The sequence below is a fragment of the Mycteria americana genome, chromosome 9 (assembly GCF_035582795.1).
Source record: "Mycteria americana isolate JAX WOST 10 ecotype Jacksonville Zoo and Gardens chromosome 9, USCA_MyAme_1.0, whole genome shotgun sequence".
NCBI classification, from domain to species: domain Eukaryota; kingdom Metazoa; phylum Chordata; class Aves; order Ciconiiformes; family Ciconiidae; genus Mycteria; species Mycteria americana.
The window spans coordinates 1839411-1856404 of NC_134373.1; the positions used below are offsets into that span (position 1 = coordinate 1839411).

General features: G+C 43.8%; 2 protein-coding genes across 2 annotated transcripts in view; both read left to right on the top strand.

The window, feature by feature from the left end:
• The window catches only part of LOC142414647 (UDP-glucuronosyltransferase 1A6-like), a 40042-nt gene extending 23369 nt beyond the window's left edge, over positions 1–16673 (top strand). Inside the window, exons 2-5 of the mRNA XM_075512103.1 lie at positions 12755–12886; positions 13125–13212; positions 14032–14251; positions 15672–16673. Of these exons, the coding sequence (XP_075368218.1) occupies positions 12755–12886; positions 13125–13212; positions 14032–14251; positions 15672–15969 (738 nt within the window). The 3' untranslated portion in view covers positions 15970–16673. The remainder of the gene's footprint in view (positions 1–12754; positions 12887–13124; positions 13213–14031; positions 14252–15671) is intronic.
• LOC142414707 (UDP-glucuronosyltransferase 1A1-like) lies at positions 2651–3576 on the top strand. Its single transcript, XM_075512198.1, is given in 2 exon segments — positions 2651–3410; positions 3413–3576. Coding segments are annotated over 2 exon segments (924 nt in total).
• Positions 16674–16994: the final 321 nt, after the last annotated feature.

The following is a 16994-nucleotide window of genomic DNA, read 5'->3' on the forward strand; positions in this document are numbered from 1 at the left end:
ACTTTGCTCAGAAACCTCCCCCCAAACACCTCCTGCCACTAAATGATGAATTCAACTTCTTTGCTAGAGCTAGGAGAAAGAAAAGATGGTGGGAAGGGCATCAGATGTTTTGATATTCATGAGAACACTGTTTATAGTCACCTATGAAAATCCCAGTTTGCTCTTTCACATTTGTCTTTACTTAGAGGATGATTCTGTGCTTGTGAGCCTTGTCTCACTGTCTGCCAGTAGGAGAACAACCAATTTCCTATGGCAGATTCTTCTCTTGACTTGCTGCGGCAGCAAGAGTCCGTGGCAATGTTTGCTTTGTGAGCCACCTCCTCCTCCTCACACTGATCTTGTGGACACTGCTTCTCATACTGTGTTTCTGCTTTGTGTGAATTGCCCTTAGCCATAAAGCTAAGTTTCTGGGATCTCAGCTGCAAGTTCTGTGCTGCTATTTAATTCCATTATCAGGTTTACAATGCCTTGACAGAACCTGCTAGGTCTCAGCTGTGGCATCCTGATTAACTTTTACAATGCATTTTGCCCAGCTTGAGCTGATGAGCGTCTGAGCTACAGCAAACATCTTCTTTAGAACTAGTAACCTTTCACTGCCAAGTACCCTCCAGAAAAATCAGTGTTTCTGTTGCTTTATGGCAGAAGATTCTTGTTTTTCAGAGGTATGAATGCGAAGGATTTTTTCTCTCAGCCTTGGGTCCTGGTTGCACCAGGACTCCGTCTTTCCCAGTGTTCCCCCAGGATGGAGAAGCCTGTTACAAAACCCAGTAGATGGAAGTCCCTGGTCCAGCATGAGTCAGGCAGTGGAGCTGCTCATCCCAAAGGGACATGAAAAGCTGGATCTTCTGCCAGAAAACAATTTTCTCATGAGAATACCAGCAGGCACCAGTGATCAAAGCATCTCAGGATGCAGGGAGATCTGAATGTGCAATTTCAGGCCATTGGTTAAGGCGTATTTGATAGCGTCTACTCTGGGGAAGGGTTGACAGCACATGAAGAGCTTTCTTGTTTTCTTAGACACCCAATAGTTCATACCGGAAGGGCCCTCAAGAGGGCATGTGGCCAAACTGCCCAAAAACAGGGCAAGTTTGCTATTACAGCAGGTTGCTCAGGGCGTTTTTGAGAACATCTTCTGAAAGAGAAAGATTCATTTGAGAAGTCCTTTACCGATCTTCTGTTCTGCCTTATGGATCAATCCCTGCAGAACTTCCTCACATTCCTCAGCCCATTTTTTTTCTTTTAAGAAGGTTTTCCTGTGGTTTGGAATATGGTCGACTCAAAAAATACATTCATTTGGAAGGTGCCATCAATCACCAGAGTGCTTGATTCGCAGATGGATATAGTCACAAGTTAGCAGCGTATCTCATGAATTCTATCAGATTTGGCAAGGCACAGCTTTTCAGTCATTCCTCTATTTGGCTGAAGAAATGTTACCTTGTTTTGCTTGTCCTAGGCCAGTAACGATCTTCAGTGGAAGCATCAGCATTGCTATGTCACTGTAATATAAATGCTTTTAGCTTCCTGACAACAAGAACTGACAGATTATCTGTGCATCCCTCAGCAGTTTGGTTGAGAAGGTGCCACTTTCTTCCCTAATCTCAAATCACTGCAGGGCTGATTCTGAGGCCCCTTGCCCCACACCAGAAGCTGCTTGATGGTGCTGCTAGATAGGAGTCAGTGGCTCTGTGTGCTTGCAGATGAGTGCAGGCAGAAGTGGTGTGAAATAGCTGGCCCTGCATCTGGAAGAACAGGTCTCCCACTAAAAGTCAGGGAGAAAAGGAAGGAGATGGACCCAGCACAGTCCCAAAATAAGACATTGATGGACCTTTCCCATCTAGGAGGTCTCAGAGGAAAAGCCATTCTAGAAGAAGTCTTAATAGGCTGAGAAGGGAATAGCTCTGTCCTCCAACTCCACCAGCTTTCGTGCTGGGGGTGGGCACAGTCATTGTGTAACAAAAGAGCATACCTTCTGCACCAGCCTCAAGGGGTTATCCTGAGTCCAGCTCTTCAGGCTGTCACACATCTCATGGGGAAACTTCATCAAAATCCTCATTCATTTGTGCCTTTGCCGGAACTTGTAGTGCTTCCCTGATTCTTAACATATCATTTTTGTCACACTTGCATCTTCATCAGTCTTCTCACTCCAGAAACCATCTTAAACAGCTCTTCCACATCTGCTATGGAGCCATAAGCCTCCTAGAGATGGGTGTTCAAGGAGAGACAGAGGGGATGGGTCGTGCCCAGGGGGAGGGAGCAGCCTCTGCTAGGCCGAGTCGTGATGTGGATGGGACACATCTCCTGCACTGCAAAAGGTTCAGCCAGAGGGAGGCTACCAGAAGTGCAGTTCCACCCAGAACCACCCCTGCCTCCTCCCTGGGACACCCTTTACTCTTCCTCTACTAGAAACACATGGGAGTTACCGGGTGCGTCCACCACATACCACCCGCCTGTGGACTTGGCTAGAATTAATGCTTATGATGCAGCCTTTTATCAAATGAATGATTATCCATTTACCACACAGCAAATACCTCGAAGGATCAAAAGTTACGTTGTAGCACAGATTGCTTAAAAGCGCGGCGGAGCTGGTGCTATCGCTTCAGTGCTGCCAGTGGTTTTCTTTCTGGGCAGCACTCACCAGATTTCTGCAGAAATGGCCCTGGTGCTCAGTGCTCATCCGCAAGTCACGGCGGTGCTGGCTCTGCTCCTGTCCGTGCTCAGTTTGGCGGCTGGTGGGAAGCTGCTGGTGGTACCAGTGGATGAGAGTTGTTGGCTCAGCATGCGGGAAGTGTTGGATGGTCTCAGGCAGAAGGGACATGAAATAGTCGTCGTTGCACCTGAGAGAAATTTACACATAAAGCCAACAAAGGATTTTGTTATGAAAATGTACTCAGTCCCTTTCACACAGGAAGAGCTGGATCACACTTTCTGGAGAACTAGCCAGGATGTATCTGAAGAAGGATCTTTTCTGGAAAGAATTGTTAAAACATATGAAGCAGTTAAAAATGCTTCTGCCATGTTCCTTTCTACCTGTGAACACTTACTGTACAACAAAGAGCTTGTCAGATATCTTGAGGACAGTAAGTTTGATGCTGTCCTTACAGACCCTGTACTACCCTGTGGGCAGATCCTGGCCGAGCATCTTTCAGTGCCTTCTGTGTTTCTCTTGCAGCAAATACCATGTGGTTTAGAATTTGAAGCCACTCAATGTCCCAATCCCCCTTCTTATGTCCCCAGGATACTCACAGAGCATACCGACCACATGAACTTTCTCCAGCGGGTGAAGAATCTAATCTTTGACATCCCAAGTTATTTTCCCTGTGATTTTGTCTTTCAACCATATGCAAAACTGGCTTCTGGGTTCCTCCAGCGGGATGTGACTGTGCTGGATCTCTTACGCCAGGCTTCCATTTGGCCATGAAGCTAGACTTTGTTTTATACTATCCCAGACCATTGGTGCCCAACACGATTATGGTTAGTGGATTAAACTGTGCTCACAAAAAGCTAACTCAGGTTGATCGTACTCTGTTTTTTTTCTTGTCATTCTTGCAGGCTTTTACATACTCTGAAAAGTTGTAACTCAGGTTTTGTTAGAAAGGTCTCTTCCTGTGGGTAAAAGGATTTCAAACTGCTTTTGCTTTGCAAAGAGGTGCCAGGACTCCTTTCTGTGAAGGCATCCAAATATCACAATATAAAAATGGAGAAAGTGTTGCAAATGAATTTAGCTCTGGGAAACTCCCCATTGGTCGCATGCCTCTGCTCAAAGCCAGCTTTGACATTAGAGCAGATTGCTCAGGGCCTCTTTGCTCAGGACTGTTGATGTGGTGCAAGGCAGACTTTCATTTGAGGAGACCTTCGCTCATCCTGCGGTCCACCTTGTCATTGCTGATTTCCTCTATGTTCCTGTCTTTTTTTCTTTAAAGAAGGATTCTCTGTGTTTTGAATTGTCACAGACTCATAAAATACTTAGGTTGGAAGGTCATTTGCAGGCCTCTCAGCCAACCTCTTTGTCAAAGCAGGTCTAGTTAATTCGGGTTGTTCCATTCCATGTCTTGTCAAGTTTTGAATATCTCCTATCTCCTAGTGAAAACACTTTATTATATCCAATTTATTATTACATCCAATTCAATTTTTCCATGTTGCAGCTTGTGTCTGTTGCCTCTTGTCCTGTCACTGTCAATCTCTCGGAAGAGTACAGCTTTGTCTTCTTTATGGCCTTCCATTAAGGTAGTTAAAGACAGTAATGAGATCTCCTGGTAGCCTTCTCTTCTGAATCCTGAGCAAGCTCATCTTTCTCAGCCCCTTTTTGTACATCATGGTCCCCAGCTCCTAACCATCTTCTTGGCTTTTGCTGGACTTGCTCCAGCACATCAATATCTTTCTTGTACTGGAGAGCCCAAAACTGGGTACGTGTCTTCAGATGTCTCCCAAGTGCTGAACAGAGGAGAAGGATCACCTCTCTCAATCTGCTGGCTGCACTCTTACTTGTATAGCCCAGGATGCTGTTGCCTTTGTGGCTGCAAGGGCACACTGCTGACTCATATTCAACTTTTTGTTCACAAGGACCCTGGGTCACTTTCTGCAGAGCTGCTGTCTGTCCAGCTGGAGTGCAGCCTGTCCTGTGGTATGGAGTTATCCCATCCCAGCGGCAGAACTTTGCTTACCTTCATGATGCTCCTGTTGGCCCATTGCTCCAGCTTGTGGCATTCTTTTTGCATATCCCAGGCCAGCGATGCTCCTTATTTAAAGTATCAACTGGCATCAGAAAAATAAAGTATAAGTTAGGCTACTTTAGTCTTATGAAATGAATGTTGGATTTATTTCAGACTTTTTTTAATGTGCATTCAAATATATTTTGTGGTTTGCAGAGTGATATCATAGCTTCTGTTTTTAGAAGTAACTATTCCTGTTAAGTAAGTTTTATAGATATTGACTTTGCAAAACAGTGAAATAGGGCTTATTTTTCAGAAAAAACCCTGAATCTCACACAGTAAAAATGAAGCATTTTTAAGAGGATTCAAACTTGGCACTCAGTCTAGAAAAGCAGAGATGGAATAAACCGTATAGCTAAACCTATGAAAAGAACTATGACAGGGGATCTGTGACAGAGGTCTATAAAATCCTGAAAAAGTGTAGCGAAGGTGAAAGAGGAACTGATGTGCACCTTCTCCCAATACTTGACCTATGACTACCACTGAAATGAGGCGGCAGCCAGCTTAAAGCAAACAAAAGGGAGTACTTTTTCACACCATGCACAACTCCCCCCCTCGCCTCACGACACCAGCAGATTGTTTTTGTAGACAAAAACCTATGAATTTAAAAAGGATTTGGGTCGTTAATAAGAGGTACATTCTGACTGCCAGGATTTGTAGACTTACAAAAGAGGTAATCATGGATTCCCCTAACTGGGGATATTTGCTGTACCGTTTCCAGCGTACAACCTTGGCACTCAACTCTGTACTTCAGCTTTACTTTCTCCTGATAGGTATCTCTTTTCACCCTTGCCTTTGGAATGGGCTGAACTTGTGGACTTCAGTCTCTGGACTCATATACACGTGAAACGGCGTTTGTGTGTTGCTCAAAATCCAGTGACACAACTTTTAAACTCTTATGAACGTGCCATTAGCCTTAAGGGTTTGGTTTGGGTTTTTTTACCTCTTTAATGTTTGATAGCATTTTATATTAGTGTTACACAGATAATATACGTTTGGCTGAAATGTTAGCAGAACTTAAAGACTACATGGATCAAATTGAGGTTTGAGGGCCCGTTATATGTTAGCATAGGGTAACAGTACGTCTGCAACTCCGGGTTAACTACCTGAGTGTATACTGCCAACCTGAGGGCATATGTCATGCTGCATCGCCTTGTTATGTGAGATCTTTTCCTCTTTATTGCTGAAACGTGAAAATGCACATGTCGGTACTGCAGCTAACTCTCTGGCACGTCAGAATACCTTCTCTCCACCTTCTTTAGTTTTTGGTCTTTTAACACCACCTCGCTCTCAGCTTGAGAGAAAGTTTTGCTTAAACAGGCTGCAGAATGGGACTGTATTGACGTCTGAAACTCCTTCCTCTTTAATGTATTTCCTTAGATGTTACAGTCCTTCTTGCTGGCTTATGAAAATCCCTTTTTTTAACGTGCCACATGGAAAACCTCCTATCAAAATAAACTTTTTAAGGACACAGTATTAGCCTTGGAATGTGCTTATCACACCTAGGTACCTTTGGCAAAGGTAGCCATTTCATGAGCCAGATATCCCATCACTCCTATCTGCGCCAAGACAACTCTTCCAGGCTGCTGCACAGCGTGAAGAAACCGTTCAGAGCTCTCTCCGATCAGGTGTGCTTGGTTGGGGATCTAAAACAGTCTCTCTTCTCCACCCAGCAATTGCTCTTGTTCAGCCTACCATTCCTGTATCTTATTTTGCTTTTGTAAACTTGCAAACTTTTGGCATCCACCTTTTCCCTTTCCATGAAATATGCCTTAATGGCAGATGAGATTTGCTTTGTCAGGTACTTCTTTTAAGCACAAACTACAGATATCTGCTTTTCTAGGTTTATCTTGAAAGTTTTCATGTGCCTTTGCATGTTCTCTCTATCTAAGGACATCATTGCTTTGTTTATAGGCGCCTATTTCATTCACCTGTCTACCCGTTGGGTTTCCATTGCATTGCATCATTTGCTGCAGCTTCAACCCAGGTTCTCAAGAATAATTAGGCACTTAAATCCCATTTGAATCAACCTGATTTGGATATCTGAACAAGTCCTTGGAGTGGGACCGTCTTCCACATCAGATCACATCAGCCATGCGGTTATACAGGCAAACTTTCAAAACCTCAGAGGTAAAAAGCTTTTTCCAAATGTTCAGTCCGAATCTCTCAAACTGCCATTTGTGGCCCTGATTATACTATTTACTGCTACCCAGAAATGTTTGGCTCTGTCATCATTGTTACTGCCCATCGAGTAGCTGTAGGCTGTGGTTGAGTGTTATAGAGAACAGGACTTCCAACATGGTTTTGGTTTTCTTTTTTTGCCTTAAAAATCTTATCATAGCACATGCAGAAGCAGCTCAGAAACTCTGTTCTCCCCTTCTTCTGGTAAGCACAGGACACAAGTGTGGACTTCCCATTGGCGCATACCCCAGCCAAGCTTTATTAACTTCTTTTGAAAAGTAGTTATTATTAAGAACTTTCAAAAATGTTTAAGCTGTAGCCTCTCACCTATGAACTCTTATGGCCCCTCTTGACCAAGGACCGCATATTCTGCTGCATCATTGCTTTCAAAAAGACTTTTGGCCTCAAGCCACTCACCTACAAACTCTTACGGCCCCTCTTGAGCAAGAACTGCATATTCTGCTGCATCATTGCTTATATAAAAAGGTGCTTGGTTAATATGTTACCCAAACTTTGGTGACACCACTGCTTGGCATGCCGGCTCCTGCCTACCGTGTAGAACATCGTGTGTGAACTCCAGGCACCTTTCTGAGCAAAGGTGTAAGAGAGAAAGTTGGAGGTTTAGATCTTTCATGTCAACAGTGCAACACACTTCTGGTATTATAAGCTCTCTGGAAAAGCTCAGTGGCCATGAAAGTTGGGAAGCAGTACTGGGCTCGTTCTTTTTCTTTTGCTGGGCTTGTTCTTTTTCTTTCTTTCTGGAGTTTGGCAGAAGGCAGGAAGCTCTTGGTCGTGCCTCAGGCTGGAAGTCACTGGCTGAGCATGTGTGTGGTTCTGGAGAAACTCTGGGAGAGGGGGCACGAAATTGTTGCAGTGACTCCTGACGCTACTTTGCTCATGAAAAACTCACAATCTTTCACCATCAAAACATACTCCATGCCTTACACACAGGAGATTGGTGATAGATACTACCACTCCATTGGTGAAAAAAGTTTTGATAACCCTCCCTTTCTAGAAAAATTTACGTTTTTACTCAGCAATATATCAGAACTGATCAACATGTTCTCTTCTACTTGTCGGCATCTCTTATATGATGAACTAATGAAGTACCTCTGTGACAGCAAATCTGATGCCGTTATGATGGATCCTGTGTTGCCCTGTGGACCAGTTGTTGCTGAATATCTCTCTCTCCCTTCAGTGTACTTCATGCGTGGTCTTCCATGTACCTTATACTACAAAGCCACCCAGCATCCCAGTCCTTTTTCTTACATGCCGAGGACTCTCACATCCAGTTCTGATCACATGACATTTACGGAGCATGTGAAGAACCTCCTAGTTGGGTTTTCAGGCATTTGTTTTGCTATCTGTTTTATTTAAAATATGAGAATTTAGCTTCTGAGTTTCTTCACAGAGAAGTAACAGTACTGGAACTGTTTTAGCAAAGCATCCATTTGGCTGATGAGATACGACTTTGTTTTTGTCCAATGCCCAATAATCCATGCCCTTCCATGCCCAATAATGCCAAATATGGTCTATATTGGAGGCATCAACTGTGAGCAGGAGAAGCCATTATCAAAGGTTTGTCATTGTTTATGTTGAGGGTATTATAGCATGTATTAGTGATTATTTAAGATTTTCTTTTTTAAGTGCTTCCTATAGTCATATTTGTGCTTGAGCCAGTATGTGATTGAATACCAGGATGGCATGATTTGGAAGTTGGAATCTCAGGCTTCGATAGATGATCACCAGGCTTGCACTGCAAACAGCTGAAGGGTTTCTCTCCAGGAGAGCTTAGGTGAAGTTATCTAAGCTATGTAGCTGCCTAGATATAGCTTAGCTTGTTGTAAGCATAACACCATAATATTAGACAATCGTGGCATGTATGCTATATCTAGATAAATGACAAAATAATTCTAGGTCATACGATTTAATATCCCTAACAGGTGTGGAATACTCATTAATTGCAGGAGACCCGACTGGACAAAAAATGGAAATGTGGAACTATCTCTGTGTATATACCCAGGCACTTACAGCGTGCCATAGAGATTGATAATGCGGATGAATATCCCAAAGCCAGGGGTATGCAATCAAAGATGGTAGAGGGAGCAATTCCGCCTCTGAATTTGTGCAAGAAGCAATGTAAGATAGCGTATAAGAGGATGATTAGAAAAAAGAAGCCTTCAGGATTGTAACTATCTACCCTCCCTCCCTAGCTTGTTTAAATCTCCCTGGTGGGCTGTGCAAACAGCGCAGATGTCAGTTGTTTATTCTGTTTTTCGGACCGCAGTGGTGTTGCAACAGCAGAAGTTATTGCTAAGCTTGCATCATGTTTACTACTGTAGACTCAGGGCTTTCACTTTGATAACTGGTACAATATAGAAACAAATCTGAAGATAAACCTTATCAACCCACTGTGTATCAAATCTCTGTCAATCATTGCTTCTTGTTTAGACTCTGAGAGCTCAAGGTAATCCAAAGGTCAGACTTTTGTTCCGAGTTTTGTGTCCAATCAGCTGAGCAGACTCAAGACAGGGAGTTCATCGTTAACTGGATGTTAATAAGATAGTGATTGCTTGGTCAGGTGTTACCACCTCCCATTCATAACTCTGTTCAGCCTTTCAGTGCGACGCATGGCCAATTGCTTGACAATTCTCCCTCGAGCATTTGAATCCTCTAATGTTAATTCAAGTGTTCAACTTTACCTTGCAGTGCCCAGTTTCTTAAAGCCTTCACCGTGTGTACAGGTTATAAACCCAATCTTTACCAACAGTTAAACATTACCCTCATTTCTGCCCACCAACATACAGTCCGTTAAAAATTAAACACTTACCTTAGCTAAGATTAAAGTGCAAAGTACCCCATGATTCACTCCTCATCCCCTGCAATAGTTTTGCGGCCGTTTAAAACTTTGCTGACAGCACAAGGAAAATGGCTTCTTCAAATCCAGGATTTAATTGTCTTGCCTCCTGGGTTGTGTTTTTCCTGCTCCTGTGGACCTTTTCTGAAGGTGGAAAGCTTTTGGTTGTACCTATCGATGGCAGCCACTGGCTCAGCATGCGCCCGGTTGTGGAGCAGCTCAGACAGAGGGGACATGAAATCGTGGTGGTTGCGCCAGAGATAAATTTGCGGATAGATTCGTCGGTGCATTATATCATGAAAACATACTCTGTGCCTTACACCAAGGAGTATGTGGAGGCAGAATTTAAAAAGCTGGGCTATAGGAGTTTCACACGTCAACCCTTCTTGGAAAAATTCTCAAAAATGGCAAATATTACAACCATGTTCTTTGATTCCTGCAAACGTCTTCTGTCTAACAAAGAGCTGATCGAATACCTCGAAGAAAGCAAATTTGATGCTGTCTTTATGGATCCTTTTTTTCCATGTGGACAGATAGTGGCCGAACATCTCTCCCTACCTTCTGTGTACCTCGTACGGGGACTGCCGTGCAGCCTAGATTTCCATGCTACCCTCTGTCCAAATCCTCCTTCTTACGTTCCTAGGTTCTTCACTCACTACACGGACCGCATGGCGTTCCTCCAGCGCGTGGGCAATCTCATAGCTAGCCTGAGCAGTTCCCTGGCTTGCAGCTTTCTTTATTCACCATATGATCGTTTGATCAAAGAATTCCTCCGACAAGAGGCAACAGTGCTTGAGCTGTTCAGCCACGCGTCTATTTGGCTCATGAAATATGATTTTGTGTTTGAGTACCCCAGGCCCCTAATGCCTAATATGGTCTTGATCGGAGGCATAAGCTGCACTCAGGAAAAAGCATTATCACAGGTTAGTTACCTTTTTTCCTCTAGTTTAGCTATGGCTGCACTGTTTGCTGTCACCACGAGATGGAATTCCTGGCAGTAACAAATAGTAACAGGCAAAAGAGCGAGGTGGAAGTGGCTAGGAAAGCACTTGGCACCTCTGCATCCCTCGTGCACTGAGGAGTATGTTACTTTGTGGGAGACCTCCGGTTTCCCAGACAAGCATGCATACAAAGCTGGGCTTTTCCAGTCCCTGTCCCCCCGCCCCAGTGTTTTCTGGCTGCCTATTTCCAGTAATTTTGTTTTGTATACCTGTTTACAAGACTTGGTGCTAGCTAGCGTAATGCAGCAGGCCAAATCATCCTAGTCCTCTGCCCTTGAACAGAGGACTATTTCTGCAGGAATTTCAGACAGTGGCAGACCTGAATGAAATCCCCACCACCCAGTGAAGCAGCAAGCGATCTCCTTTTGTATAAAATACTCTGTCCCAGATCTGGACTGCAACTGTATTTTGCTTGAACTATGCCAAACTTCCTAAATATGGGATATCTGCCACTTTCCACTAAGAAATCCTCCTAATTCTTAGTGCTTTCTCTTATATTTCAGTGAGTGTCCACTGCAGGTATTTCATAAAGGTCGTGTGTAGCACCCACCGATACAAGCAGCTGCTGGTTAAAAAGACTTTAGTAAAATAACCCACCTATTCCCAAAGCAGGGCTGCAAAAACTTTCATAATGGTAGTGGCATTCCTGAGCAGAAAGTCAGACCTTGGCACACAAAAACATTTAAAGAACAGAGTAAAACTGATATGAGTAGTCCCACAGAAAACAAACAGGGCTAAATACACCCTGAAATAGCTGTATCTGTTCCACTGCATCAGGAACTGCCAAAGAATTTTGTACCAAAAGCACGTTTGTATTCTGGGGAGGATTTTGCAGTTCCCAGATGTCTGTGAGTTTATACAGAACCGAGCCCTGAGTTCCCAACCAGACATCTATGATCCCTTAATGGAGAGCGTGTCTTCAGAGAAATCTGGTAAGACAGAACCAAGCCCTGAAATGAGAGTTACATTTCACCTTGTTTGACCCCAGGAGAGCATCAGGTCCGCTGTTCAGGGTGCAGCTATCAGCAAACCTTCGACGGCACCTTCTGTTTGGGATCCAGTCCAAGCGAAGGGCCACGGCACTCTGGTCAGCCACAAAAATATGTAACAGAGCGTAAACTAAGAGGGTCAGTCTTGGTTATCACCTCAGACCCTAGAGATAACGTTTCAATTGCCAGACTTACGGGAACATTTAGTTAATTTTATTCCACTCATTTAACTCTGATGCCCACAGCAGTTCCCTCCAGTTTTGTCTTTCCTTCCCTGGCGTTACCAATATTTTTCTATGGCACAGGATTTTTTGCTCCAGCCTTCAGGTGTTTTTATGCTTCATCAGAATCCTTTTGTTCTTGGATTCCAGTGACAGATCTCCTAGTCCTTCCTTTATTTAAATCAAACAAATAAAACAGATAAAAAGATTGGCAGTGGTTCAATATTATCATACTCAAAGCAGACCCAATAAATCCAGATATTAGAGCTATCTGCTGTCAGAACACTTTTCAAAATCTTAATTCTCTCTTGTAGCTGCATGGTTTGAAAAGAAGAGCATCAACTCTACTGCCAGTGCATCTGACTTGCAATAAATGTGAAAACAAACCACAATGTATTCACCTGGGGATTGGTTGCCAGCAAAAGTATGATGATGAATTGATCTCCTTAATTGGTACAGCATTTTTTTTACTGCACAGAAACCAATGTCTTTGAGCAGGCAGGCTTTGCTACATGACTGTTTTAAAGTAAATTTTTTCTCGTGTCCATACTGAATCTCGGTTCGGGCTTCAATTCTGCAAACATTCACACGCCTCCATAACTTTGTTCATACACCTGTGCCCACTTTTTCCCCCTGGGACTCATTTTCATATAGATAACTAATTTTCCTGATCATAACTTTGTTGTGTTGACTGTTCATTTTATTGCCTTTCCAGATAGTTTTGTGGGAACGTGACAGAAATTACAGCATATGATGTGGAAGGGAATTTGACTAAGGAAGTGCTTTGTGTTGGCAGGAATTTGAAGCTATTGTGAATGCCTCTGGAGAACATGGCATTGTTGTCTTCTCGCTGGGCTCCATGGTCTCTGAGATTCCTATGAAGAAAGCCACAGAAATCGCAGATGCCTTGGGATCAGTCCCTCAAACGGTATGGTTTCCCTCTTGCCCTTCCAGCACAGCAGTTCAAGACTGTTTTCAAATACAGTATAAGATTACCTCCTTTCTCCTGCTCCCTGATGCCAGAAGAAACTATCACCCCAGCTGCTCTGCATGACGAAACAGGTTTTGTGCACCATGGATGTTTTCAGTTGTGCTTTTCAAACCCACTGAGGAGCAGCAAGAGGCTGGCTGCTGAGAACTGACATTGTGTTTACTTCTCTTGAAAGGTTTTGTGGCGATACACAGGAGAGGTGCCCCCCAACCTGCCAAAGAACGTAAAGCTTGTCAAATGGCTGCCACAGAATGATCTTCTAGGTAGGTCTGAGATACCTTGAGTGATACCAGCGTGTTTCTTTTAATCTGATAATGCTGTTGTAAGGCCCCCTTAAGCATCATCTGCGCTGACTCCCTGTATCACTGTGGGTCACAGGACTTTCTTACAGCCTTTGCTGTTTGAACCAGAGCTCATCTTTTAGAAACTTGCCTGATTGCAACTTCAAAATTGCCGAATTATAAAACAACACTGTTTGGAAAGGTGTTCCAACACTTGACTACCCTTACTGTCAAAAGTGGGGGCTCTATCTCTGACTAGCCAGTCTCAACACCCAGCCATGGGGTTTTGTCATGTTTTTTGTCTACTGGACTGAAAAGAAAATTTAAGGTCCTGAATGAGCATTTCCAGGCAGGTTGTCAAGCTTTTCAAGTGGTAAAATTATACATGCTGTTGCCAGGAATGCATTTGTTAGTTAGACAACAGCGCTTGGCTGTGGGAGATCTGCAAAACCAGCAAATAGAAGACATGGTAAAAAAGCAAGCAATGGTAACATCCTCTTTAACCTCACTTGGCTCTGATTTCATCCTAAAATCTGAGAAGCTTTGGAGGATTACCCAAGACTTTCCAGAGATTACCCAAACCAAGACAGAGGTCTACAACCCAAGGTTCATTCAATCCCCTGTCAATCAATGTCCTGTTCTCTGCAGCCCTAAGTCTGTCCATAACTAATGATGCACACGACAGCCCAGAGTTCTTGATTTATACCTACCAGTGCCATTTTCCTGCAAGTTTTTCCCCAGGGATGTGTTACTGTGACTTTACAAATCAAATAGCTAAGCAAGTCTTTCTTTCCTCCACAGCTCACCCTAAGACTCGTGCCTTTATTACCCATGGAGGCTCACACGGTGTTTACGAGGGCATATGCAATGCGGTGCCAATGGTACTAATGCCTCTATTTGGAGACCAGATGGACAACGCCAAGCGAGTAGAGTCACGGGGAGCAGGACTGACACTGAATATACTTGAAATGACTTCGAAGGACATATCCACTGCCCTGAAAGCAGTTATTAATGATAAAAAGTCAGTAATAGAAGCACAGACTTTCTCCTTCTACTGTTGTGTAACGCCAGTACTCTAGCTTCCAGCTTAACAGAATACTAATCTGTTCTTATATGCCTTCTTATATCAAAGTTACATCATTGAGAAGCTGATGCTTGCCCTGGGCTAACCTCATCTCGCCCCTGTAACAGTGCTGTCCTTCTCACTGCCTGGGATTATAATCATTAGGTGACAAGAACTGGCTGATACGAGAGGATGCAGGTATCAGAGAAGACGGGGTATAAGTGCAATAGAAGAAATCAAGTTGCTAAAAGATGTGTCACCTGCTTAAAGCCAAATTTACCAGGCAGTGATGTTGAGGGCTTTGACACGATGTGGTAGAAAAGGCAATCGGTGAAGGGAGATGTGGCAAACTGCTTTTGATCCCCAAGTCAGTGGCAACATGAGTCAGTGGGGAGCCTGAAAAGGTTGAAAGGCTCAGCTGCCTGGCTGATTTTCTTTGCATGAGGGTTGCCCAGAGATGCTGTCTGCACAGCAGCAGGAGGAAGGAGACAAGTGGCAGTGCCTCGGTATAGTCTAGAGGCTGTACTGCATCAGGAACCATTGCCTCCCAGCTGGCAGGGTTTACTAAACTTAGCTATTATCACTCATTTATTTTACAGACCAGTTTTCGGAGTCATTTACCCCCCACCTAGTGCTCATAAGGAGCTGTATGAGCACAGTCAGCTGCTGCCTGGCTCACCAATGCTGGCCAATTCCAGCACAGAGCAGGAGGAATATGCGCGGATACACTGAGGCGGTACAGGGAACCACGCTGGACATCATAGTATTGCAGTCAACATGCCCAAGGTGTTTTAAGGCATCACAGGGAAGGGGAGCTTTACGACAGACCCTTCTCTTCCCCGCTCCCATTCTCTGTTGTCACTAGGGCCTCTCAGTTCTTGGCATCCTCTTCCCCATCATGTTTCTGAAAAATGGCACCTTATTGCCATTGTTTCCTAACCTGTTCTCATAACAATTCTCATAACAATTCCTAACACTGTTCTCATAGCAATTTTAATAATAACAACAGTAATAATAATAATAATAATAATAATAATAATAATAATGCACCTTGATCTTCAGCTGGATGGCTTTTCTACACCCAGTCTCCCATTTCAGCCAGATACCTTCACCCCAGGGATTTTGCTGACAGCTCAAACTAAACTTTTCCTTTTTCTTCTTTTCTAATACCTTTCCCTCTTTTTTTGTCATTGAAAACAGCACTTTTCTGGGCCCATAACTTTGCCATTATCCTTTTCATGGGGTGGTGGTGTTGGGGAAACACCACCAGAGGAGCTCCCAGTGGACCATCAGACAACTGACACTGCATGTTTGTTTTCTGGGGACTGAGTCTCAGCAGCACAAGTCATTGAAAACACCAAATGTCTTTTCTTGGCAGGTACAAAGAGAACATCAAGCATCTCTCTGACCTTCACCTCGACAGACCCATCCACCCCCTGGACCTGGCCGTGCACTGGGTGGAGTTTGTAATGAGACACAAAGGGGCCCCACACCTGCGACCTGCTGCTCACGACTTAAACTGGATCCAGTACCACTCCCTGGACGTCATCGCCTTCCTCCTCGCCGTGGTGCTCCTCTCACTCTTCATTTCTTTGAAGTGCTGCCTGTTCTGCTGTCGCAGGTGCTGCTGTAAGAAGGGAAGAACAAGAAAGCCAACCAAATCAAAGTCCCACTAGCAGATGAAACCAGTGGTAGAAGATAAGGCCTCTGCTCCAGACCAGAAGGATCTGAGAACATCTCAAATTTCACTAAAATAATTGCTGACTTTCAGTCAAGAAATAATAGCATTCCTTTAAACTAGCACCATGGGAGGGGTTGTTTCACTGATATAATTTTTGCCTTTAATTAAGAATCGATTGTTAAAAATTATTTGTATAGGAGTGCTTCAGTCACTTGGGAAGATATTAGTGTGAAGTCCAAGGCTCCTGGCTTCCACATCTTGGTGTACAGAGGACTCACGGTGACATTTTTTTTTTTACCTCTATATGCAATGGAGATATATAGGGAGATTTCATAAGACTTTGCTTGAAGGGCTTTAGGAGAACCATTTACTCTAGTGTAAGACTGTCAGGTTTATCAAGCACTTTGAAATCTTTGTATAGCTGTTGTTATAGAAGAGGCAAATGTTATACACTGACAATATGTGTCACATAAGCCAAGCTAGACGCACATCTTAAATGGGGTTTGTGTGTATTTACAATACCCTGAACTCAATTAAGGTTTCGGCAGGGAAGTGGTTGTAAAGCCACTGGTGTTTCACCCAAGTTCCCCATCAGGCAGAGTGCTGTGTCTGGAGCTTACCTGTTAGGTGAGGAGACCTTTGTAAGCATTGTTTATAAAAACCCAACTGATTCACTCTTTGTAAGTGATGTTCAGGTAAAGACCCAAACCCCAACCCTATAAATAAATCCCCAATAGTAACAATAATGGCTCTTTTGTTTTCTGACTTGAGAGATACGGGGCTGGACGCTTGTTTGATCATGGAGAGAGAGCTGGAGAAGGGAGAGAGTCAATGCCCCACAGTGTGAAAGCCACCTCAATGCACAAAAGCCAGTTCTCGGCATTACTGTCTCACTGCTTGGTGAGTTGGTCTTTGCTGAGAGGTTACATCCTGAGGCTGCCACAGTCCCCACTACTACGTATAGAAAAAAATCAGAAAAGAGCTTAAACGTAAGTTAATATTCAGGGCTCAAAACAGGCT